The sequence below is a fragment of the Hippopotamus amphibius genome, chromosome 3, assembly GCF_030028045.1.
Source record: "Hippopotamus amphibius kiboko isolate mHipAmp2 chromosome 3, mHipAmp2.hap2, whole genome shotgun sequence".
Classification (NCBI taxonomy): domain Eukaryota; kingdom Metazoa; phylum Chordata; class Mammalia; order Artiodactyla; family Hippopotamidae; genus Hippopotamus; species Hippopotamus amphibius.
This window is the reverse complement of record NC_080188.1, coordinates 197,285,233-197,312,503: the sequence shown is the minus strand read 5'-3', so window position 1 is coordinate 197,312,503 and position 27,271 is coordinate 197,285,233. Positions and strand designations below refer to the sequence as shown.

The window sequence follows — 27,271 nt, the reverse complement described above, 5'->3', positions numbered from 1 at the left end:
TAAATTTTTTGAGACTGATACTCCTCATTAAAAGGAATCATACACGTTTAGTTATGTACATACTATGTGTAAAAAAAAAATAGTAAGTAAAGGATCAAATGAGATCACCTACATGAAAGTACTTTAAAAAGTCCAGGGAATTCCCTGGCGGTACAGTGGTTAGGCATGACCGTTCCCGCCCCCCAAGAAAAACAAAAACAAAAACAAAAACCACAGTCCAAACCTTTTTCCAAATGACATTAGAATTTAGGAAAATGCAGAATTACCCACGGGTGGCTTAAAAACACAGAGATGTATCCTGGAAGGAAATTAGCAGTTTAAATATCCTTAAACCTGAATTAGAATTAATTCCTATTTCATATTTATTTCTTGAATTATGATTTCCTCCAGCCGTGTTGTGCATTCCATATTCTGTGCTGGGTACAGAAAATGAACAATGCTGGACATAGTCCTCTCAAGGCCCCTGGGCTCTTTGGTAGGAGCATTTAGCTTTGAATTTTTCATAAATTAAAAACAGCAGTCTTGATCCGCGGATTGAGAGACGCAGGCAGACCTCAGTTCATTCATTTCCTGCTCTAAGGCAAGGCCTCAGCTGGGAGGTGTGACACCCTTTGTCACCCCTCCTCTAGCTGTGTACACACAGAATCTCTTCCAAGCGTCATACATATTGGTCTTCAGTTGACCAAGTAATGGGAGTTTCCATCCCTCAAGCAGGTTGACACCAATGTCAAATGTCTACCATGTGGAAATATTAGAAAATAAAAATAACTTTAGGGACTTCCCTGGTGGTGCAGTGGTTAAGAATCCGCCTGCCGGTGCAGGGGACATGAGTTTGAGCCCTGGTCCGGGAAGATCCCACATGCTGTGGAGCAACGAAGCCCATGTGCCACAACTACTGAGCCTGCACTCTAGAGCCCTCGAGGCACAACTACTGAGTCCATGTGCCACGACTACTGAAGCCCACGCACCTAAAGCCCGTGCTCCACAATAAGAGAAGCCACCGCAATGAGGAGCCCACGCACCACCACGAAGAGCAGCCCCCGCTCAGTGCAACTGAGAAAGCCCGTGTGCAGCAACGAAGACCCAACACAGCCAATAAATAAATAAATTCATTAAAAATTTTTTTAATTAAAAAAATAACCTCGAAAAATAATTAGAAAGTTCTGTGGCCAGTTTAAGCCATTTTAAAAAAATGCCTGCTTACATTTTCACAGAAACATGAAGCTACCCAGCCACAGGGTTCTCCGCCCGGGGCCACCCCCGGGCTCCAAGGGCTCTGTGACGTTCCGGGGTGGCCCGCAAGCTCCTGGTGAGGCATTTTTCTGGAAAGAGTCATGATAACTTTCATCAGATCCTCAAAGGTGTTTGTGCTCCCAAGAAGGTGAGCAGTGACTGCCAGAAAGTAGAATTTGAAGCCCCAAAGTTTTTACCACCAAACTAGAATCCAGAACTGTGAGAACCTGAAGGGGCCCTACAGGTCACCCAGTCTGACCCATCATCTTGCAGAAGAGACCACAGAGGCTGAGAAAGAGGCAGTCACACGGCCAGGATTTATTAAAATGATAGTTAGTGGAACGAGACTTCCAGACTCCTGCCTCCCAATCTTTCCTTTGGCTGTTGTTTAAAAGTCAGATTTTGTTTCATGTCCCTTAAAATAATTTCTCTGTGATGCAGAAACCTAATTATAAGAGATACCTATGTATTTAAAAAAAACAGAACATTTTATAATTACGGCCTTAGGCGTCTGCTGTTATGAATAAACATTAGAAGACTTTCCTTTGCGGATTAGAATTTGTTTTGATAAAAACGGCAGTAGAATGATGGATACGATGCCTTGAATTCTTGTTAGGTTTCCTTCCTGAAAAAGATGGTGTGTGTGTGTGTGTGTGTGTGTGTTGCAGGACAGCGTGGGCCTCATTTTTAAGTAGCTTTTGTTGTACCTATTTCATTGTAAGCACATTTTCAGCTTCTCTATAAATTAATGTTTAATTTGCACAGACAAATCCATGGTCTCTTACGGTAAGCGTGGATGTGCCTTTGGAATAGTCATGAAAATTTCAAAGCAAGATCATGTAATACCACCTATTACCAACAAATATGTTTCTACTTAATATGTATTTGGAATTCTCTGTGCTTCCAAATTATGAACAAAAATACAAAGCCAGGCATGTCGTTCTTTTACCTGAATCTTCAGCTTAAAGTAAAGCATTGACTATTTCCAGTAAGTCACCTAAAATAAGTCACTCCTCTTAGAAGGAAATGCTGGACCCCCAAAATGGAAAAGATACTCTAATAATAAGCTAGCCTCAATTTTTTAATCCAGTGATGGTCTATGATTTAAAACAAATAAAAATATGGTTAGTCTGCAGCCAAAAAAAAAAAAAAAAAATTCCTGGGCATGAGTCACTGCTTACATTCTTTTCCATCCACAAACAAGTTGGTTTGGGAAAGCTGCCACGTAGTATCAACAGTGACAACAAATGGTATTGTCCCGTGGACATCTGTTTCCGACTCCTACACTGATACTGCAGGCCCAGGGCTCAGGACCTGGGGGGTCTTCACAAGTTGCCACAAAGGAACTGGAAGTCACTGGTACGTTGCGGTTTTATTATTGGAACACGGGAAAACTTTATCATTGTGCTGGGAAGTTCTGTATCGTTTGAAATATTGGAACCGGGGTTATGTTAGCACATTAAACCATGCGGAAGACTACTTCTGAAGAAGAGGGAGGGAAAAAAATGGTTTCTTGTCTATTATGTCCTTGGGCTGACGTCCCCACTCCATCTTCATGTAACTTCCTCACCCGCCCTCGACTGAAAACTATTTTGTTTGCTAAAGATGGGATTGAGTTTAGTTTCTTAGAAAAAACTGAGACCCGAATACCAAAGGAATTCTAAGCCAAACATGGTAAATAAACACTATTGTTTCTTAACAAAAAAAATCAAATGAAACCAGAAGAGCTTTTATATACACTTTGATTTTTTTTTTTCTAAATTCAAACTACCATGCTTACATTTTCTGGAAACCCGGCAACAGAGGGCTCATAAAGGCTCCTGGCTAGAGAATCCTCACCTCAGTCCAAGCTGTTAAAAGGAGGAAGGTGAAGAGCTTCCGGGAGAAAAGCCAGTGTGAATGGAATGCAGATGTGGGGTTCTTGCCTTTGAACTTGAACCTGGGCTGTACGGGTGATGGTTTATACTAACCTATCAATAACCATGCAAGGGCACAGGAAAGACTTCTCTGGTTTACACTTTTTCTATTTCGCGTCTAATTGTAAACAAAAGCAACACTGTGAGTAGAAGTTATTCACGACGGTAATTCTAGATGGTAATTCGTTTTCTGCACAAATTATCGGCATACTTCAAAATAATTTGCACATTGCTGAAGCAAAGAGGCTTTCCTTTTTTTTGTGGTCAAACACAGATTCATTTCTATGAATGGAGGCGCTGAGTGGGAAACGCCATCCATGCCTGACTTCCAGGTATTTTTAAAAATGTTTCATTCTATCTGAAAAGGAGTGGATACAGGTCTATGTATACCTGATTCACTCTGGTGTACAACAGAAGGTAACACAGCATTGTAAATCAAGTATCCTCCAATAAAAATTAATTAAAAAAAGTTTCATTCTAAGAAGACATGTTGGAACATAGTCTATAAGATACTGTTTGCCCTGTTTGACATTGCACATAACAGACACTCAAAAAATACCTGTTGAATAAATCACTAAATCACAGAGCCAGCCAGCCAACTGAGGATAAGAAAATGATAAATTTCTATTGGAGACAGATAAATCTAATACTTAATTTGCCTAAGGAAGATGATCTCTTTCATCAGAAAACACATAGTTTGTGCACAAGTAATTCATGTTTAAAAAAAATAATCTACTAATACTAAACACTGCACATCATCATCACTTCATATCCTGAAAATCACCACAAATGTAACTATCTTAGAAATAATTACTATCATGAGTACTTATGGAAAAATATATCCGTATTTGGGGAAGTGACCTTTTCTTCTTTTCACTCTGGACCATACTGATGAAAAACAAAAACAAAGTACTTGAGATGTGCGTTTCTGTCACTTAACTACAGTTTTATAAGCAGTCCTCAAATAATCGCACTCATCATTAGTTATCAAAAAAGAATAAAAAACTTAGCAGGCAATGCATAATATTATTCACGCACGTGAATCCTCTGCTATAAGAAACAAGATAGGCATTGGCTGCGTGTATTATACGGGACAATGGTAGCCTATGTTTATATTGTCTTTCATGTTTTTCGGCTCACCTGTATCTTGCCGTTGGTTCCTCCCCAGACCCTTGTTAAGATAAGCAAGTACAGCCCTTCTCATCCCTTTTCATGGATGAGGCGTGCTTCAAGATGGAGTTGATTCAGGTGGCCTCATTTCTACAAAGTCCTCCTGGGTGCCCTTTCCTTAGACAGAGTATCGTTCTGCCCTGTGTTCTTGCACAGCAGTCATCTCTATGACGCATTCTTTGTAAACTCCAGGTCTGTCCCCCCAGCCACGAGTGGCCCGTGAGCAGGAAGGAGGCATTTTTATTTACCTGGTAACCCCACTGCTTAGCATTGGGCCTGGCGTCCTGGGGGCTCCATACATGTTTGCTACATACATCAGTCAGGAAACTGGCGCGGGGACGCATCCATAAGTGCTTTGACCAGAGCTTCCTGGAGGCTCAGGTGATGCTGAGACCTGACTCCCGGTCCAGGGCTGTCCACGCCCCCTTCCAACTTCGGCCTCATCAACTGATCCTCTAGAGACAGAATCTGATAATAACCAAATAAGTTAACAAAAAGGCATGCCCTCGGCGCCAATTTTAGTAAGGAAGTCGAGATGAAATTCTTCATCACACCTTGTGTCGCCCAGAGGAAACATCGGCCTGCCAATTTTACAAACATGCCAGTAAAAAGAATTTCCTTGGCAAACAGACAGCATGGAAATGTCCTTTTTAAAAATCAATTAACCCCCTAAATTCAGGAGCTTGCTAGAAATATTTCCTATGCCATGGAATACAAGGCTCTCCGAGAAGCTCTTCCCCTTTCTATATCTGGACTCTTCTTTTGTTCATCCGTGCTAATAATAGTGGCAGAGCTGGGGGGTTATTTATAGCCGCGTGACTCTGTGAACGCTTTATTCATTTATATTTCCTGTGTTTACTGTTACCTTACCTTTTTGGTAATTAAACTTGTTCCTCCAAGATTTTATTTAGTAACAAATCACCTGTAAATAACTTTTCTTTTAATATACGAAAGCCTATATTTAGACGCAATAAAATATTTCACTCCTGTTTCCTATTAACTAAAAACAGATTTCAATGGTGGGGGTGGGGCGGGAGGGGTCCACAAGTGTGTTTTCTTTCCAGATTTTATATGAATTATTATTATTTGACCTTTAGGTGTTTTGATTAAAAGAATCTCACTGTGTGTGGCAGCTCATGTATCCTCAAATCACTCAAATTTTGTCTTTTGATATTGAAGCAAAGTTGCTATTATAACTAACCCACAAGGAGTTTATTAATCGACAGACTATCATTTTAAAACCTATCTGATGGCTGTAAAATATCGTTAAAAAATATAATATTAAAGAAATAAGCCTCATCTTCTCCCCCCCCACCTCTCAAACTGCTTGCTGGAATACAGTCCCTATAAATGGTCCCACCTGGGAGTTCCCTTTGTAGCCAATGGGTTTTCTGCTATAAGTATCTAAAATCAGGAAGATCAGTTTTGTCAGATTTACTTCTGCTATTTCTTTACCTGGATTTGTTTTTTTTTTAATTTTGATTTTATATTGGAGCAGTGTTGATTTACAACATTGTGTTAGTTTCAGGAGTACAGCAAAGTGATTCAGCTACACACACACATGTATCCATTCTTTTTCAAATTCTTTTCCCATTTATTACTTTGAATTTTGATGAGTTAGAGCCTATCCCTTTACAAGTATTTCCTTGTGAAGACAGTCATAGCAAAGATGAATCCACTTCTCCCTCGTATCTAAGACGACAGGCCCATCCTGTCCATCTGAACCAGCATCCCATGTCCATGGGGTCCTTTATAGCACAACATAGACTGTTTGAATCACCAAGTTAAACACAAGCTAGTCTGTGTACATCTGTTTTTAAACTGATCAACTTTTAAGACCTTCAGAAAAAAAAATATCTGCTAAATATTATGATTGGCTCTGACTGGGAGTAGAGAGGTGAGTAGCCCAGGTGTACCTGCTCCTGTTCCTGAATATCAGCTCTGCTTTGCATCACAGCCTTAAATCCACTAGAATGGAGACAATTAAGTTTTGTCTTTGTTTTTTAATTGGAAATAGTCCATTTCTCAAAAACTAAAAATAGAACTACCACACGACCCAGAATTTCTGCTCCTGGTTACATATATCTGAAAAAAAAACACCCCACTAATTTGGAAAGATACATCACCCCAATGTTCATAGCAGCACTATTCACAACAGCCAAGACATGGAAACAGCCTAAGTGTCCATCAACAGACGAAGGGATAAAGAAGCTGTGGTGTATATATCCATGCAATGGAACACCACTCAGCCATAAAAAACAATGAAATGTTGCCGTTTGCAGCAACATGGATGGACTTGGAGGGCATTATGCTCGGCGAAATAAGCCAGACAGGAAAAGACAAACACTGTGTGATATCACTTACACATGGAATGTAAAAATACAACAAAGTGAATGAAACAAAAAAGCAGACACAGATACGGAGAACGAACTCGCGGTTACCAACTTGGTGCAGGGGGGTAACACGGGGGTGAGGAGAAAGGGTTCTTCTGGGATTATATGAAATCATGTGTGTGAAGTTTTTGAAAATTGTAAAGCACTATAGAATTTAAAGAATCTTTCATGCCATGAAAAAGTGAACTGATATTACAAGAAGAAAGAAATAGTCTATTTAGAGAAACAATCAGCAGTTAGAGGATTCAACCTCAAAAGCGCTCTTCTAATAAATTTTTTTTTTACTTCTCTGCTCTAAAACTAAGAGTCAGGAAAAGCGGGAGTAATCATGTAAACATTTACTCACCAATTCTCAACGTGGGATAACTTAACAAATGGATTTGCCCGACCCTCAAATGGAACGGGACAATAGATTTTGGGCAGCTCTGCTGTTTGAAGTGCCCTTTTAATGTGTTTCTACCTAGTGTTGTATTCTGATAAAGTTAAAGGCAAATACTCCTTACCTCAGAAATCTTTGTAAAATATTACATCTGTGCAGCAAAGTGCTTTCAGATCTAAGCTGACTATTGCTTTAGTGGGTTTTATTTTCTACTTCCCGAAGTGAAGTGGGTTAGGGCTCAAAGCTGTGGAAAAACCTACTGCAAAAGCACCTGAAATACTATTTTGTGGCTATAAGCTCCGGTCTGTGAACGTGTTCTGTGTGGCACATTTGATTTAGAAATCAAAGAACATTAGTCTAAACAGTTCTATACATAATGTGCCTGATCTCTAATTTCTCACTAGAGAGCCATCTGCATAAGAATTTCTAACCAAAGAAGAAAACAGCTCAAAAAAAAAAAAAATCTTGTAAAACAATATGACTCTGGAAAAGTAGGTAGTTTGTTCTCATTTCAAAACATAAATTCATTTTAATAAGAACCTATTGTGTAGCACAGGGAACTCTACTCAATACTCTGTAATGACTTACATGGGAAAAGAATCTAAAAAAGAGTGGATATGTGGATATGTATAACTGATTCACTTTGGGGACACCTGAAACTAACACAACATTGTAAATCAACAACACCCCAATACAAATTTTTAACAGTAAATAAATTCATTTTCACTCTTTTGTTCCAATAGATGCCAATGCGTCTCTCCTCTGCCCCGCAAGTTCTTCCGAATTCTCCCATTTACTGACCGTCACCACTGCTCACGTTCATACGTCACGAGGGAAGGCACGTTCCCACGCAGCGAGAGTCAGCGAGTTAAACCAGCTCTAATCCAGACTCGCTGACACATTCAAGTTTTAGAACAGATTTTCTATTAAATGTTATTATGCAGGAACAGTCCATGAAAACTCCTGATTGATCACTTTAAAGGAGATTCTTGACTTGTAGTTTATTTAGAAGTAAAAACCACACGACACTCCAAAATATGACTTGGCTCACAGGATTTGTGGGACTGCCCTTCCTCTCTACCTTAATTGCTCCTCAATACCAAAGGCAAATGCACAAAGGGACCCTGTTACCCATCCACTCTACCAATACATACTTCTCTGGTCCCCTGTACAATAAATAAATGAATTTATTTCAGTTTTATCGATGTATTTAGTTGACATATAAAATTGTACGATATTTAAAGTGTACATTGTGATGATCTGATTATACGTCTACCCTTTAAAAAAATTCTTATTGGAGTATAGTTCATTTACACTGCTGTGTTAGTTCCAGGTGTACAGCAAAGTGAATCAGTTATACATAGACATATATCCACTATTTTTTTAGATTCTTTTCCCAGGAAGGCCATTACAGAGTATTGAGTAGAGTTCCCTGTGCTGTACAATAGGTCCTTATTAGTTATCTATTTTATATACAGTAGTGTGTATATGTCAATTCCAATCTCCAAACTTACTCCCCCCACTACATTTTGGAAGGATTCCCACCATCTAGTCAATTAACACATCTGACCTCATTTCTTCATTTATTTTTGTTTTGGTGGGAACATTTAAGTTCTTCTGCACAATTTACATAGTCATACCACCTCACAAATGAAAAATACTGGAGAAATTTGCTTCTTTTTTTTTTAAGCAGTATTAGAAATGAGTAAAATTCATCTTTTAAAAACCTCTCAAAGCCTTTAAAATTTATTGTGAATGTTGAGCTTTCAAGACTAAACTCTTCCTCAAAACGTTCTCCGAGATCCCATTTGACAGCCAAGTCAAATGGGATCTAGGAGACCCCAGGGACTCGTGCATGGCACTGAGACCCAATTAGAGATTCTCTTTTCCAGCGTTCCTCCTACTGAATCCCTTCAGAATTCTAGTCTCTTTACTCAGATGTGTAAGTCAAGACTGGGTAAATAAAATCAAACAGGAAATGTATGATTATTTTATAATTCACTATGTGATTCCTCTTAAGCATAGAAACACTGAATTTCTGCAAAATTGAAGACCCTCCAACCTTTATATCCCGCTGAACCATCTCACCAAGGGGGACCCCTCATCGTTCTCATGAGATCACCGTAACACCTACATGTACACAAAGTACTGCTGTTACTAGGGAGTGTGAATGCTTTATGACCCCATCAAAACTGAAATAGAACCTACGGCTCTTTCTATGTAAGTCGGTTGGATGTGTGTATGAGACGTGTCTTGAGGCAAGGAGAGTGGAGTTGAAGGAACAGGAAGATGTGTGAGAGCGGCGGGTCGGTGAGTCTAGGTGAGGAGAAGGTGGACCAGCCAGAGCATCTAATGATGCTGCAGTTACGTCTTCCGTCTACAGGCTGGACTGTCTTGATCATTCCATGATCAGTGAGGAATTATTTTCAGAAAGAAAACTGGGTAAAGATGCCTGGGCTTCATATCTATGTTATTCAGTTGGGCGGTCTACACGTCAATCCTACTCGACGACTAGGCAGATTCTTTGTCCCACCTTCCTCCTAGCCCCAGTGATACTCTATGCAAGGAATTCCATGGCAGAAATGCAAATCAGAGGCACTTTTACCTGAAACCAATGAGCTTAAGCTTCTGGAAGCTTCCCACCTATGAGTGCTCTCCAGGCTCTTGAGGGAATCCAAGCAATTCTATGCACAAGGACTGATGTTTGTAAAATGTGCAAAAGGGAAGATACTTTTGCTTTTTTTTTTTTTCCCGAGTACTTCCTAAATTGTGTAAGTTTCAAGGTCCACAAAGCTGAAGTCAGTCTCTGTTGCAAGTGACCACTGACGTGGGCTAATACGTGAATGGGCAAGAAGTTTTTTCAGCTGCAAAGATACTGGACAAAATAGTATCAAGGTTTTTTCAATGCCTGGAAGTAAACTAAGTAAGGTTCTAAGCAGCGGGAAGCAAAGTCCTTTCGGAGTATCAGAGATGTAAGAATTGTAATAGATAAAGCACTTATCGCTGTTGGCAAGGTTATTGATTCTGGTACGTCTGGCATATTCATGTCCATCTGTAATTTTGTAGGTAAATCCCTAGATTTGTTTTATAATCCAAACACTGCCCACTGCTCTGCGCTGGTTGGGGAGAAGCACTGGAGAGACTACAGCTTAGACACCTCTGATGTGTACTACAGAAAAGAAAGTGAAAGTTCTTAGAAAAGCAACAAAGAGAATGAAAGGATTAGAGATAAAGCTTAGAAAATGTTTAAAATTACTAGCAATTTTCTCATAAAAAGGGCTGTGGAGGAAAACAAACTGGGTCTGTGTCAAGGCGGTGACTCAACCTTTGGGGTCAGATTCTTCTAGAGAATCCATACTGAAGTAAGAAAGATGCTTTTAAAGGTCTGATGGTCCAGATCTCAGCTTTACGTTCTCAGAAGGGGGAGGTCACGTGGGATCAGGCAGTGACTGTCCTCGGCCACAGTTTCCCTGGGTGCCACTCCGATCACATTTGCGATCTGGTCAGTGTGTGTTGGCAGAGGGCTCCAGTCTTAGCCAGACTCCTGTGCCTTAACCACGGAAATCCGTCTGCACCCCAGTGATGCTATCTGTAGTTTCCACGGAGCGGCAGCTCAACAAGCTGTAACTCAGCAGCAGGTCAAAATCAAGCCCAGGGTACCCTCCTGTTTTGACTTTACGACAGACGGGGTGACACGTCTGCCGAAGGAAGGGTTTCAGTTGCAAATCACAGAGCGTCCTGACCACCGCTAACCTCTGAAGCCGACTGCGGGGGGGCTCAGGCCAAAAACCCAAGCCCTGTTTGTCTCATCTTTTTCTTGCAGAGCCCCTTTTAGCAAATTCTGTCGGCCTTACCTCGGCCTGTGTCCTGAGTCCACCCACTTCTCCCTGTCCCCACCGTGAGGCCCACCTGAGCTGCTGGGCTGCTGAATCTCCTACGCCCTTTCTTGCCTCCTCCGGACCCACTTCCCACCTGCAGCCAGAGCAACATTTCCTACGACGAAATCTGGTGAAACCACTTCACTGTCTAAACGCCTCCCGAGAGCCCCTATGTCCCAGACAGAATAAAATCCAAGCCCTGCGTGGGCTGGACCTTGCCAGACGCTTTGACTCTACGCACTCTGGCTTTCCTCATGTTTCTTGAAAATACCAAGCTGGTTTCCACCTCAGCGCCTTTGCACTTCCTGTTCCAGGTTTAGCGAGCCTGGTTCTTTCCTGCTGTTCAGATTTCGGCTCACGTGTCCACGCTTCACCTCTGTCTTCTCTGAAGCCCTTTAACCCCTCCCTCTCTCCCCGTGGCCCCCTCCCTCGCTTACTCTGTCCGTTCATGTTCTCTTTCTTGGCTGTTTCCCTCCCACTACAAAGCAAGCGTCAATAAAAACAGCGCCCTTGTGGGTCTTGCCCACGACAGCATCCCCTGGCCTGGAACAGGGCTTGGCACTCCGTGGGTATGCAATGAACGTGGATTGAACAAGTAAATGAATGAATGATTCGAACAAATCATTTTAAAAGCGCGTATGAGATCACTCCAGGTCCACTGGGCTAGACAACCCCTCCCCCACAACAGCGTGACTGTAAACCGATTTGGTGCCACGAATCAATGACTATGAAATAAACAGCAATAGACCCGTGTTAGGTTAAAAAGAAAAAACTTTCTGGTCAAAACACACGTTATACTGAAGAAACTTTCAAAGGTCACATTTCTTTAAATGAAACATGAAACAAAGACCAAGACTTCAAATATATCCATGTCACCCATGACTGGAATTTACCTAGAAGGAAAAGGCCTGTTGGAAAGAACAGCAGAAATAACAAAGTATATAGAAAAGATATCAACTATATACCTTCTTTGCAACAACAAAGTTTTAAGTGATACACAAAAAGCAAACAGTAAATGCTGGGAAGCAGAGGAAACGACACCAAAGCTGAACTCAGGCAACGAGACAGTAGGCACGTGTGCCCAACAGTCACTGTGGAACCTTTCCATCCCTCCGGCTCACCCCTTCGCAGCTTGCCCTGGTGGCTTCCCTCTGCCTTGAATGAAATCCATATATAAGAGCCTATGTGAGCAACCTTGCCCACCCATCCAGCCACCTTCCTACACGCTCACCGTCCCGCCCCGGGAATGACACGTGGGTCCCCGAAGCATGGTGCCCAGGCCTCGTTTTTGCACCAGTTGTTCTCTGCTGGGGACGCCTTCCTGACCCCCTGACTTCTACCTGTTCATCTGGTTGACATCTCCTACTCATCCTCCAAGACGTCCCCCTCCCCTGCGCCACCCCACCCCCGCCCCAAAGAGCTTTCCCGACATTCAGGGCAAACCTCTATCTCCCGGTTTTAGTCATTACTGAACTACTGCCATGTGTCTCAAGCTTGTTGCCTATGAGAGGTCAGTCGTCTTTTCCAGTTCCAATATCATTTCAAACTCAGTGGAAGTGCAGTCACAAGTGGCTGCACAAGCTTTCAGAGTCAGGGTTGGCTGAGGTGTTTGGTGTTGCATCTACTTTAACTGAGAAAGGCGCCCAGGAGAACGCAGCTTGTGTCCGGCGAGGACGGCTTTTGTCTTGTCTGCAGCACTGCAGCACCAGGATGGACACACAGTGGGAACTCAATACTTTTTGGTTTGAAGAATGAGGGAATTCATAAACGAATTCATAAATGAATAAAAGAGCTGAACTCTGTCCTAATCCTAGGTCACAACTCATCACTCACACCAGAAATGTTTTACGGGCAACTTGAGAGTGGGATTCAACCCTCAAGAAAAATGCTATGTCCTGGTGAAGGAAATGCAGGTGTAATACGTTTTGATTCTTTCCAAAAGCCAGCCCTCAGCTGGACCCATCCAAATACATGACTAGAATGAAGTTATGTTTTCAAGATTGTGACATGTCATTGATAAAACCATAACAGGAATTCTCAACGGTCAAATAAAACTCCTTTGAAAACATTCATAACCACAAATCCCAACACATGAGTGCAAACTATTCGTGCTTTTAAAGCAAGTTAGACCCCACAAAAGTGAGGGCTGTTGTTTCCACTGTAGATATCTGGCATGAGTTGAACCTAATATAAGCAGTAGTACTATTGTGCCCTCTTTAATTTACTTGCCAAACAGATCCAGAATTTTTTTTTTCTTTCAAAACTGGAGCAAGAATCAATTAAAATGTATAATAATGTGTTAACTAGCTAATACAGCAATTAACATTAAGGGGCATTTCAAGCCCTGAGTTTTTAGCAACAGAACTGTTCTTTCATTCCCTCTGTTAAGATCTATAATTGAAAGAATACCGTGAGAGACGCCTTTCATCAGTTCCACGAGTTACATTTCTCACTTTGATGACTGTACAAGGAAAATCTAAAGCACTTCATGCTCCGCAATTACATTTGATTAGCCAGTCAAAATAATATAACAGCTTTCATCACCCAAAGGGAAACTTTTGAAGAAGTCCGTTGCCAACACTTCTGCACAGACCCTAATCTATATCATTATTTTACAAGGGGAAGTGTAATATTTAGTAAGTTGTTTTTTTTTTTTTTTTTTTTAATTAGGCAGTAAGCAAGGCCTCCGTTGTGACTTTAGATCAAAAAAGCACAGCCACGGTGCTGGGATGTGGGTGGTGATTTCAGAGGAGTCGAGACACAGCGGTGAAAATAAAACAACAGGTCTTAGAATAAGCCAACATTTCAGAGATCACATCTGAAAACAGGATATGCACTTGAAACTCTGTGATATATACACACAAGATCTGCCGGGGAGAACCACGTGGGACCTGAAACCTGCGTGTGCATGGAATTAATTCTACCGAATGACTGTGAGTGTGCGTGTATCAGTCACACCAGCAACACTGCTTAAGAAGTCATTGAAAACATCCTGAGAATTTCCCCATGACCAATCCGCAATTTAATGTCGCTTAAAAAAGTGAAGACAGACTGTCATCGCTGCTGCCTTCACCCCTCCCCCCCAGCCTCCCCCCTCCTCTCTTTCTCCTCCACATCTTGGGTGTATCCATTCAACACGGATCTGGTATCGTCTGTGTTTCTTGCCCCCTAAAAATATGTTTTTAATTTAAATGAAATAATTATCCTGCTCTCACAGGTAAGGTAGTCTGTAAACAGGGTATTTAGAAATGTGATAGTCAACTCACGGGAGGTGGTCCTGCTACAGACTTTAAAAACCAACCCTCTGAGCCATGGATGGAAGGCCAGTTATCTCGGTGCTCCCCGAATGAAAGGCAGAGGCCGCTGTCTGGGGTTACCTTCTGACTCCGCAATGCCCCCTATGGTGCAACGAAGGGCAGACTTTAGACCTATTGGCCAACTCGTCCACCTGCCAGGTAAGGAAAAGCGTTCTTACAGAATTAGAAGTCGGATCAAGGTTGGTTGTGAAGTTAATCCTGAATGTTGTGTAATCCTGAATGTTGTGTAATCCTGAATGTTAGAAATGGTGACATTTCTAAACATCCATGCTAAGGTGGTGTTCTTTTAGTTTTCGGAGAGAAATGAACAGCAGCGGTCCTGTGCACTTTGGATTTGTACAATTTCTCCTCCAAGTGTGTGGCTGTTCCTTCAGAGGACGCTGTAAGTGAGGAATTCACAGACTTGGTCCTGGGAGGTTGGAAACATGGCATTTGAAAATGATTTCCAGGGAGGACGTTGAAAGGGAGGGACACACTGGGAGCCCTTTGAGGGACTGTGTGGAGATGTCGCTACCCAGCGTGGGTTGCCACCACGTTGTTTGGAAACAAGGAGAATTTCAGAGCTGCCTTTGCATGGGCGTTACAGGGATCCACACATCCCGCGTCAGGCCCCTCTGCCCTTGCCCTTGAAGCTGACCCGCTTCCCCCAACTGAAAACCCCTCGCCCAGAGACAGGGCCACACAGGCGTCCCATCTACTGTCCCTGAGTGCAGCCCTGTCCTAGGATCCCTCTACCCAGCTGTTTTCCACGCTTCTCCAGTCATCCTCAGACCGACGGGGCTTGGTGCCCTGCTGGTCCGTCACACTCCACCTGCAGGAAAAGCGCAGGTGCAGCTGAGGCCAGGCGGCCCAGGGACCCACACCTGCAGGTGCCTGGGGAAGTTGAGGCGTCCGGGGGAAGGAGGAGAAGCCATGTCAGGGAGAAAAGAGAAAGGGGGTCTGGGCAGATGGAAAAGGAGAGATGGAGATGAAGCAAAGTGGAGAAAATCAAGAAAATGATACCGAAGGTCAGAGTGTCTCCAGAGAAGCTGGCAGGGACGCCTGCACAGGCAGCCCGAGCTTCTCCTGGTGCATGGAAAAGGCAGAGGTGCAGAGGGAATTAGGTCTGAAGCATCAGACATTTAAGAAAGACCAGCTGCCGGCAGAGGTGATGCTGTGTGCGTCATTGGTCTCGCGTGTGGGTGGTATTCTTGGGTTAGAGATTAATGTCTTTAACGCGAACAATAGCACAAATGCCCAATTTCCATGCAGCCATTCTGCAAATGGATGTGGAGCCCTCAGAGATTTGTATGATCGACTTTCCGAGCTGCAGAAGAATAAGTCAGAGCCAAGTCATCCTTCACTTACCCTGGAAAATAGAAAGACCTATTTTACCTCACAGGTTCAGAGGGCAAAGTCCTTCAGAAGCGTGTTAAGGAGTGTCACACAGGAGTCATGTTTTCGGCTTTGGCACCCACTCCCTGACTCTGTATGACAGTGGGCGCCGTGAGCAGACAGGGCCCCGGGGCTCAGGGACTCAGGGGGCTCCCCTCCCCGACACCGAGGACCGAGCATCCCAGACTTTCCGTAAGATCTGTGAGCCGTGTGTGTGCCCTGCGGGGCAGATGCAGGCCTTGGGGTGAGCAGGGACCCTCGTTATTCTCAGCAGACAGGTGTGTACCTGCTTCTGAGCAGACAGAAGGACGAACCAGCCCCTAATGAGCACGCGGTAGGACCCGGTGCCGGGCACTGGGGGTGGGGTGTGGAGGGCCTGCCCAGTGTCCCCAAGTCGAGAGGACTGCACCCCTGCTGCACCCGACGGCCTCCTTCTCTGCTGCCCTGCCCCTGCCCCCCACACACAGCCCCTTTCACAGATTAAGGTTTAGAAGCTCCAGGGTCTGCAACCAATGGCAAACTCATCTTCTCCGATGCAAGTGGTTCCAGATTCCAGCCCTAAAAGGTCGCCCTCCATTTAAAAAAAGAAAGAAAGCATTTACACGTTCTTGATGCAACTTAAGAAACAGCTCTCTGTAGTTGAAGAGTAACAGAGGTCCTTTGAGACCTATTGTAAAGCGGTATTGAGATGGGCATAGTTTACAGAAGACCGCCACATACATTTCTTGTTCTGATGACACGTTACCACTTATTAGCCACGTGACGTGGGGCAAACCCGTGACAGTCTTTAGGTCTTGGTACCCTCCTCTGCACACTGGGAGCAAACGTGCCGCTGCCCAGGGATTAATTAGTATTAAGTGAAATACAACACAGGTAAAGCACCTAACAACTGTCCGACTCACAGTAAAAACTCGACAAATGGCAGCTACAATTCTCAGCTGTTGTCCAAACGCTGCAGTCGAGGAAAACTGGAAGTGTTTTCTGTTGACCTTGAGTCTTCCGTAAACCCTCACCCGATAATGCAGCTCCAGCCCTCTTCCTCATTCCTGCTCCCCACCCCTCTCCAAACGGATTCAAGTGCCTTAGTTAATTTTGCTGGTCCTAACAGATCATTTGACTGAAAAAAATTGGTTGTTTAAAAAAACCTAGTTAGCAAAACTACAATGAGGTACCACCTGACACTGGTCAGAGTGTCCATCATTAAAAAGTCTACATAATAAATGCTGGAGAGAGTGTGGAGAGAAGGGAGCCGTCCCGCACTGTGGGTGGGAATGTAAGCTGGTGCGGCCACTGTGGAGAACAGCATGGAGGTTCCTCAAAAAATGGAACTACCGTATGATCCAGCAGTTCCACTCCTGAGCATATATCCAGAGAAAACTCTAACTGGAAAAGATACATGCACCCCTATGTGCACAGCAGCACTATTTGCAACAGTCAAGACATGGAAACAACCAAAATGCCCATCGACAGAGGAAGAGATAAAGAAGATGTGGTGCACACATACAATGGGATATTACTCAGCCATACAAAAGGAGATAATGCCATTTGCTACAACGTGGATGCATCCAGAGGTGATCACACTAAGTGAAGTAAGTCAGACAGGAAAAGACAAATACCATATGTATCACTTATATGTGGAATCTAAAATACGACATAAATGAACCTATCTACAAAAGAGATACATAGACATAGAGAACAGACCGGGTTGCAGTGGGGGGGTGTAGGGGAAGGATGGATGGGGAGTTTGGGATTAGCAGATGCTATTATATATATGTATATAATATATATATATAGGATGGATAAACAACAAGGTCCTACTGTAGAGCACAGGGAACTATATTCAATATCCTGTGATAAACCATAATGGAAAAGAATACGGAAAAGAATGTGTGTATATGTATAACTGAATCACTTTGCTGTAGAGCAGAAATTAACACAACATCGTAAATCAACTATACTTGAATCAAAGGTTTAAAAAATTAAAAAATAAAAACCTAGTTAGCAAACTTTCATTAACCAATTCACTCTGTGTCTCCTTGGGCCCAGAAAGGATGGATGGACATGCCCTCTGGAAGGACCACATTATTGTGACAGCAGTGGTCCAGGGCTTTGCCTCTCCCTCTCTAGACCAAAGGAGACCCTGTTTGTCCTCACTCCTCAGGGCTGCCTTAAGGAGGGGACCAGAAAAGGGCCTGAGGCACCCAGGCCTAGAGCAGGCAGGCAGGGAGCACCCAGGGAAAGGGGCCTCGCTTCCCTCCACCACCGGCCTTGAGCAGAGCCAGGAAGATGCCCACTTTCTTCCCAGCCTCGCTGTTCATTTCAGATACCTGACAATGGCCCAGCCAGTTAAACACAGATTTCTTGGGTGTGGCTGGCTCTTCCCATGCCCCCCACCATCCTGGGAGATAACAAACAAATGAACAGGCACAGGACGTGTATCGGGTGTGTGAACAAGCAGACCCAGTATGAAGCCACGTTCGTCACTCCGATCACATCTCCGGGTTTCCCAGGGAGGAAACTACTAGCGTGGAAACTACGAGTGCCTGGGGAAGCCAAACCCAGGCTTCCAGAAGTTAGATTCTAAGCCGAGTGTGCAGACTGCAGATGCGTGCTAAGTAAAGCCAGGGTAACACTGTAAAAAGGAGCACAGACGGTGGAGGAGCCACACCTCCGCAGTCAGGGGGCCATTTCCACCAAAGAACAACACCTACAGCACAAAGAGGTCTTAGTGGGGAAGCGCTGATTCGCCCAGCGGACAGTGACTAAGAAGCCTTTAAAGGACGGATTCCTCAGTCAGTGACCGACGTGGATGCAGTGACACCCAGGCCTGCACGAGCACGGGAGGCTAGAACCACACCCACCCTCAGCTCAGCACCATCAAAAAGCCCAGGGGCTCCTGTGCCGCGTCTGCCTGGAGGAAACCGCGGAAGCAGCTGAAGAAGTCAGGGGTCCAACCTGCAGGTTCCAGTGTTCCCTCCAAAATCAAAGGCAGAAGAAAACGCCCCACCCCTGCGGGAAGAAAAAGCCAGTTTTCTCATTTCCTTGTAAACCTATGGAGGGTCGACGTATTACTTTCTTCTGATCTCTTTTGGGTGAGTAGGTTTAATGGTCATAGGTGTTTTAATTTGCCTTCAGAGAGAAACCCTTCTCCCTCTTGGTGGGAAATCACTTTAAACATCTGCTTCCAGGAGGAAGTACTTTGCATCCAAAGAAATGAAAACACAGGTAAGTAAAGTGACAGACTATAATTCTGGGTACGTGACCCTGAACCCCAAAGCTCAGGTGGAGGCAAAGGGGAGCAGGACAGGGGGGTGACTGAGGGAAGACATGAGACACACACTGCCCCCAAGACACACACACGCACACACAAGAAGGGCTAAGCTAGTCCACTGAAGAACATGGCTTCAAAGTGGGCCAAATCCAACAAAATCTCAAACTGCAGACCAGATATTATAGGTTGGGAGAAGTGAACCAAAGCTTGAGGAAAGGGTCTAGGGTGTTAAGAATAAATAAGTAACACTCTGCTCAGAAAGCTTCTGCACCAGGGCAGGGGAAAAGGCAGGCAGGCTCCCGCCCGCAGCCTCCTCTCTTTGGAGAGAACTGGCTTCGCACAGCTGAATTCCTGTGGCACAAACTCCCGGAGCCCCTGAGCCCTGTTTTCCACAGAAACACTAGTTACGTGCTCCGGTTGGGATTAATTTATATGTTTTAATATTCCCCCGGGTAGCAGGATCATTCACCGAGGGGAAGCACTTCTATATCCTCTCCCAGACTCCTCTGAGGACACTCGGTCTCATTAGAAGAGCAAATAGATCCTCCAGATTCGTCAGTTGTTCAACAAAGCGGGGGTTCTTTTCTTGCTGCTCTTGTGTTTGTGAGATACTCGAGACACACAGGAGAGAAAAATCACTGAAGGCAAAAAGCGCAATCTTCTGGGCTCACGAAGACAGTGCTTTCTGAGACATGGCCAGGTCTGATCTCCAAAAACACAAGGAAAAGTCACAAGGATTGTAGCACAGATGGGGTTCCCCGATGTGCAGGTACAGGGAATGTACGACCCGAGCCCAGAAACGCTGGCATACGTCAGTAATGCGTGGCCCATCTATCACCTGATTGCAATCCTAACTCTCTTCCTCCCATTTTCGCAAACATACATGAAGAACCCCTGCTGATACACCCAGCATCAAGCAGGGCCCAGGACGTGACCTCCTTCAGCCCTGTCCCTGCAGAGCAGGGCCCCACGTGGGCGCGCACGTGGCTCTCCCCGGGGGAGGGAAAGGCACTGGGAGGGCTGCGCGCACCCCGCAGGGCTCAGAAGGGCGGCTGGTAGATGCCCTTCGCGGAATCACGCCCCAGCGGCCTGCGAGAATTATGGTAGCTTTTTAAAGTGACTCACTCACTCCCAGGGGGTCGTCTGGGCTCAGAGAAAAATCCATCTCCCTGATTATTAGTGATTTAGTAATTGGGTGGTAGTGATGGACTTCTGATAACCTGCAGATTTCCTTTGGCTTCACTGGCTGAGGCGTGTATTTTTGGAGTCAAAGGTTACGCGGCTCATTTGTGTGTGTGTATGGGGGTGGGGGGCAGGGCTGTGGAGAAGCACAGCTTCTTGGAAGCCGAATCGACCGGCCCTAGCTGCATACTCTCGACCGGCCCTAGCTGCATACTCTTGACCGGCCCTAGCTGTATACTTTCGACCGGCCCTAGCTGCATACTCTCCGACGAGCCACAGAGCCCCCCACCTCAGCGTCTTCCTGTGTAAATGGAGGGGACAGAATCAAACGACCCCCTTGGAAGCCTGTGTCTCTAGGAACAGAGTGCCACGGATGCACACGGGCTGGCTGGAAAGCTACGCGTTCCAGAGATCAGAATTGTTCCTTACAGGTGTCCAGAAACACAAAACAGCTCATGTACAGACATCCTCTGCCTCTTTCCCCAGGTCCTCATCCAGCTCTGAACTTGCACGGTTTCGTATATATTTTTTTCGTATATATTTTTTGTCTTTGTCTTCTTTTTTGCTGTTCACGTGCTATTTCTCAAGATGAGCATTTGGGAGTTTTAGTTTCCTCTTTCCCATTTCAATATTTTGAATGGGAACCAGAACTTTCTTTTGTTGTAACTGTAGAAAAGCAGGACAACCCACCAAATTTCCTCTGGCCCTTCTGATCCCTTAAATAGTAAACAAATGGGATCTTTTTCCCTCTTCGTATTCACGGAGAGAGTGTAACTTGTCCTGGGAGATTGAGCAAGGGGTCATTTGCAAAATTGCCTTATTATCCTATTACTCTCCGGGAGCAACTATGTGCCTTTTCATCCGGGGGCTGTAGAGGATGAGAATCTGATCTGCCCGATAAGTATATCGCTTGATGGAGAATTTGCGGTGAGGTGAACAAGAAAAAGACAAATGTGGAGTAAAGGGGAGCATGCATCTTCCCAAACAATAGTTTAAAACCACAAGTTTTGCAGGAAGGTAGGCCGAGGACCAGGCTGCAGGTCTGGGGTATGTCTTGGAGGCCAGGCCAGGAGGCAGAGCTCAGGCGTTGTCCCTAGTGGTGGCAGGTGGACAACACCCAGTGCACGGCCCAGGACACCATCCAGGGAGCCGTGACTCTTGGACTGCTGGTCACGCCTCATTAGTGGGTCGTGAAAACAATTTAGTGGGTCATGACCAGAAATTTCTAAAAAGCATGAAATAAATTAGACCAAAGCAGAATGGAATAGAAAATAGCAGAGGTCATGTACTGTCTAGTGGAACTTTGGTTCAGGGGTGTGTGTGTGTGTGTGTGAGAGTGATGTGTGTGTGATGTGTTCGGTACACCAGGTTCCAGTGTAGAATATATTTCTTACTGCAGGTCTTAGTTCAAAAGTTTGAAAGCCTCTGCTCTGGAAAAATACACAGCAATGCACATGTCTCCAAGCTGGCTTCAAAAGCCTTGGTCTGGTTTCCACAAAGTCAGTTTATAAACAAAGGGAAAGGAATTCTTCCGAAGCAAATGGTCACCTCCCAGCTCTATACTTAAATGATCCCTGAGTTATTCTGAAAGTCTGCTTTTCTTCCTCTGAAAAATACTTCATAGGCATCACCCTTCTCCGTATAAGCCCGAGGCAACCGCTAAAGTAGCCCCAGTTTGTCTTTCTCTGGGGGGCACTTCCCACCCCTTACAGGTGCCCCCCCAGGGTTGGTATCTGTCACCTCTCCTTCATGAAAGCACATTCTCATGAAAGATAAATGCCTTAAACAACAGTATAAATGACTGATGTTGCTTTAATACGGCCCGTTCTCAAAAGTGTTTACATTTTAGCTAAATAGGAACCCTCATGCCCTAGAAAAGAATGTCACACAACTTAATTACAGGGGAAAGAAAAGAGAAATTTGAAGAGAGTGTTTTCCTAGCACTTTTAAAGTCCTACGTGGGGCACTCTACATTCACTTTATAACCTTCCTTTTTTTTTTTAAACATGTAAATAAGACACATGATTTCTTTCCCCATGCTTTTGTGAAACAAACTTCAGTGGTCTTTTTTTTTTTAAGTAGCTCTTTATGAAATTGTCTTATAAAATCTTTGAGAGCAAATATTTTATCTTATTCCACTTTGCATCCATCTTACACCCAACTTGCCGCCTGACAAATTCGAGGTCCTCAATTGGCAGTCATTAAGGACTATCATACAATCTCACGTCTCTATCATACACGTGGTTATATTGTTTTCCAATGTCAAACTAATCAGAGAACAAGTGCATGGTTTTTTCCTGAATATAAAAGTATTACGTAAGGCTTCCATACACGCGTCATAAAACAATAAGACAATTTTAAAATAGCACTGATTGATTGAGTATATAATATAGGCTGGGTTCCCAGGATGCGATGCTTTGCCCATATAGTCTCATTTATTCCTCGAAAAACCTCCTCAATAGAAGGACTACCATTCCCTACATACCCCCCACCTCCCCCAAAATACCGCACCTACAGTTTTACAGACCAGAAAACTAAAGCTCCGAGACTGACCACCTGCCCAGAAAGACAGTTACGAAGCAGCAACGATCTAATGCAAACCGCATCCCTCTGACTGTGACCAAACGCTGTGCTCTCCTCACTTGGACATTTCCTAACCTTTCAGTTGTATCTAGAATTGTCATTTTCGTTTTCATTTTCCAGTCCCTTACCTACTCTCTTCAGGGACAAAGTTGTGAACCTAAGAACACCGGGAAAGTTCTGTTTGGTTTCGTTTTTCATGATGAACGCCCTGATCATGCCCGGGTGATTCCACCCTCCGGGGGGCGAGCCTGGCAGCTGACAGTGCCCCCCGCCCCCCCGCGGGATCCCCTCCATCAGCCCAGAGAGCAGGGCTGGACCGGTCAGCATCTTACCAGCGGGCTGGGGGCAGCCTCGTAACTTATTTGGATCCATTCGGATAGCTTTTTTGTTTCAGATCACAGTGCGGAGGGAAGACAGCCACGGAAAGCACGGTCTTCCGTGTGCACGTGGCGTCCCCCTTCCCCAGCCCGTGCCCACACACAACTTTAAACAGAAACCTTTAAATTAAAAGTCTGCTTGGTACTGTCCTTCTCTCAGAGATGTTTAACTCTCCTCCCAAAGTCCTAGGTGTCTGAAGCAGCCACAGGAACAGGACGAAGTGGATTTCCTAACAGACAGACTACACATCAAAGCCAGGGTTCAGGTCTGTTCTTAACACAGAGAGGGAAACCACCGACCACCTAACATAGATCCCGAACGTCTCTATAACTTTCCCATATTAATTCAGTCTTCAGTTTCAGGAAATAAAATAATTATGTAGTTAGACAGAGAGCCTTAGACAAACAAGGGCTGTGTTTACAACGTACCAATCCATTAAAATCAACGCCAGACACAGATTATGAGAAGTAAAGCCCAGCCAAGCAGAAGAGCACTCACCCCAGCCAACGGCAGGAAACAGCCTGTTGGAATCTGTTCTGAAAACAAAGGCTTTACCAACCTCATGTCAAGGTAAACAGGTAGTAAATACCTACTTGATACCACTGACCAGCGGTGCCACTTGCATTCTTTAGCGTCTAAACACAACTAAATGTTGGCCTTTTTCCCTTCTAAATTGGCACCACTATAATAGAGCCCTTTACTTGGTAATGTTTTAAAAGTTTACTAGGTTCAGTTTCACACTGGCACTCATTTTTTAGCCATACACCCTCTGAGGTAAAGAGAATTACGTCAAGACATTCTCCTACTCAGAAAAAAACAACTAAGTTTCCCCTCTTTGCCGTGAAATGTCATGCCCTCAGATGAAGAGCTACAGAGAATAAAAGCCTCATAAAGTTAAGCTGCAAAGAGTTCTGAAGTCGAGGTCGAAAACATCACTTTACAGAGAAGAAAAGTAAGGAAAACGTGTTTCCCGCCCCCAGGCCCTCCCAATCAGGGACAGAGCCGGGCCTCCGCACGGGGAGCCCCACGCCCCGCGGGCCGGCACCTACCTTGAGCTCCCGGAAGAAGACGCTGCTCCGGGCCCACTCCACGATGGAGAAGAGCGTCTGGTCTGCCATCTTGCACATGAGCCCGAACGTGCTCAGCCTCTCGTGTTTGCTGCGGTTCGCCTGCTCCTGCTGCAAGTAGGCCATGATCTTGGCCTGCACCTGGGGCTCGTCGGGCTCACACTTCAGCAGTTCCAGGATCAGGTGGGGGATGCTGGCGGGGGAGCTGGTCTGGTAACTGTCCACGTAGGAGTAGCCCATGATGGACTCCGGGGAGCTGGTGTAGGGATCTGGGTACTCAGACTTGATGGCCCGGCTGGGAAAGTGGCCGTAGGTCTGGTACCCCTGCAGGCTGCCGTGAGGTGGCATTGTCATGCTGATGGGGGAGGTCACAAAAGGACTCCGGTCGTAGTCTGTGGGAGGCAAGGCAGCGTGGTTCAGAGGTAGGCCTTTGGAGGCAGAGTGGATGTTCTGAATCGCGGAGGAGATGGTCAGCTCGGAGGGCATGGCTTGGATCACCTGAGACATGGCTTCCAGCTTAAGTCCATTGGCTCGGATGAGGGCTTTTTTCTGTTGTTTCAGGGCCCTGTCCCTCTTGTACATGGGCCCAAACTTATTCCTTCCTCCACGCATTCGGTCCGCCCTTACCGCTGTTGGGGTGGGGGGAGAAAGGAAATAAGGGTGTGAATAAGATGTAAATTATTAGCCTTCTCCAGATCCCTAGATAGTTAGAAAGGCTGAAAATGGACCAGAAGTGGTCTCCATGCGGTTGTTTTCACCACAACAGCCCACAAAGATTCCCAAAGAAGGCCATGTCCTCTTTATTTATGAATTCTTCCCTCCAAGTGTGTTTGTCTTCAAAAAATATTTCGGATGCATAGGGACATATTAACCCTTGGGCGGACTGAAGAGATTTACTAATTTTTGCTACACACAGGGGATGCTTTGTGGTCTGAGGAAGAGGATCAGGTCCTATCATGCCAGTGATGCTGTGAATGAATCTCTTTATGGAAAACCAAAGTGCTGAAAGGGAAAAAAAAATCAAAGGAGCCATTTCTGGATTAAATTGTGACCATTTTTTCTTAGACCGTCTTCCTCACTCAAAGTCTTTTTGGCTCATTTGCTGGAAAAGTGTTAGTACACGCTCTTCTTGGAAAATCGTCCTCACCTGAACTTGATGGGCACGCATCAGATAGCCACCGGTTATTGTTTTTAATTTAAGAAGAACTGGACATAATTAAAGCAAATTCGTTTCAGAAGCTGTCAAAACAGTCCACCATCACAATGCCGTGTGGCGTCTGGGGCCACGTCTAGTAATTTACTTAGCGGGTTTCTCCTAGTTCATAGTGGCCAATGGCAATTAGACAGGACCCAGCGACCTCTGACAGCTTGTGACATGTTGAAATTGCTGGAGGTTAAGTTTTGAGCTTTTTATCTTAGGATTAGTATAGCATTAAAAATTTATTGTGAATGCTAGGTACCCAGAACCCTGCACAATAAAGAGTTTTTCATCTGGATGATAATTTATTGAATATTTGATTGTTTCATATCACTATTTACAAAGTAGGAACATGGACTGCAAGTGACTTACTGTTAAGAAAGCACACTTTTTAAGGTAAAGAAATGCAACCTTTTCCTTTTGTTAAAAAAAGAAAAAAGGAATCAAATGACATCATATGCAATCACAACATTTAACTTTTAACATTTTATCTTCTGAGTCCCATACCTTAGAAAGCATCTACCACAGTGTTTTGCTGTTTGGAAAATAATAAAGGGATTGGAAATGAAGAAATTAACAAGAATCAGTTACTTCTTTTCTCAATCTCATCTTAAAAGCAACACTGACTTAGTCCTCCTGATACATCATTTGAAATTGAGTATCTCCATCAAGTCTGAGTGCCGCACAACAGAAGAGCCCCAAACACAGCTAGCCTGTGCCTCATGGATGAAATAAAATGCACTGCTGGACCTGGCACAGCTCAGGGACCTGTATCTCTGCTTATTACTTTATTTACAATATATTTAATCTGTGGAAAGTCAGTAGGTCAGATGCTGAAAAACAGCGACATGCCATAACAGTCCATGAACTACAGATTATTTACGGCAGTCACATATTAACTTTACTTCGCACTCGTCTGCACATCATAAGTGCAGGTTCTAAGTGTTCAACATGAAGTTTAATGTGGCTTTTGAGGAACCACCCTCTTGTTCTTGTCAAACCAATGCTAGTGATGTATTGGTTCATTATCTTTCATGTTTCCTGTTTCTCAAATTTTTTTTTTTTTGCAGACTCAGTCATCATCTTAAAAAAAAAAGAGAGAGATGTGCTTTCCCACACTATCAAAAATGATACTCTACATAAGGAAATCTTTTTATAATTAAAGGCTTTAACTCTTGTTCGGGAATCATGAAACTAACAGTAACAATTACGACAAGTGTACCTTTTTAAAAAGATTAAAATCAAACCTTTTTACTAGGGCATCCTTATTTGAAAACCCAAAGGATTTTAAAAAATATTTTGGCGAATTATTTTTACTTGTTCTCAGTTCAATCACGTTGGTCTTGCTTTCATCTAACCTGACCTTTCATCTAACCTATGAAATACATCTGCTTCTCAAACTAAAAAAAGAGGTGGGGAGGTGAAACTCTGATATTAAAAAATGTTTTTCCTAGTAGATTTCACCAGCCTTTAAATGAGACTCTGACTATTCTGCTGACAAAACCTAAAAGGATCTTGTTGTCAATAGTGTTAAAAGACTAGGAAAATACTGTTACCATGTTATAAGTACAATGTTATTTTAAATCCTATGTCCTTGGAGAGTGTGAACAGGCTGTGGTCTTTAGAAGCAACATACCTTCCAGCTTCATTCCGACACTTAGACATTTTTGAAATCGACAGTAAGGACAACGCTTTCTCTGTGTTTTGTCAATTTGGCAGTTCTGGTTTTCTATACATGTGTACCTTTTATTATTTTGGACCGTTCGCTTAAAAAAGCCCTATAAGAGAAAATAGCGAGACATATTATAAAGCTAACACCCGTCTCTTCGATTGTTTCATTTTAAGGAAATCACCAGTAAATCTTTTCATTGCACCGTTTGAGCCCTTATGTGGTTCTGTGGTTTGTTTTACATTTTAACAAGATCAGCCCTC

General features: G+C 44.1%; 1 protein-coding gene across 2 annotated transcripts in view; it reads right to left on the bottom strand.

The window, feature by feature from the left end:
• NR5A2 (nuclear receptor subfamily 5 group A member 2) overlaps positions 1 to 27,271 on the bottom strand; it is a 113,338-nt gene that overhangs the window by 80,099 nt on the left and 5,968 nt on the right. For both annotated transcript variants that reach the window (XM_057729659.1, XM_057729660.1), the window contains exons 3-4: positions 26,976 to 27,117; positions 24,124 to 24,770 (exon numbers count right to left, since the gene is read on the bottom strand). In XM_057729659.1, coding sequence (XP_057585642.1) covers positions 24,124 to 24,770; positions 26,976 to 27,117 — 789 coding nt within the window. The remainder of the gene's footprint in view (positions 1 to 24,123; positions 24,771 to 26,975; positions 27,118 to 27,271) is intronic.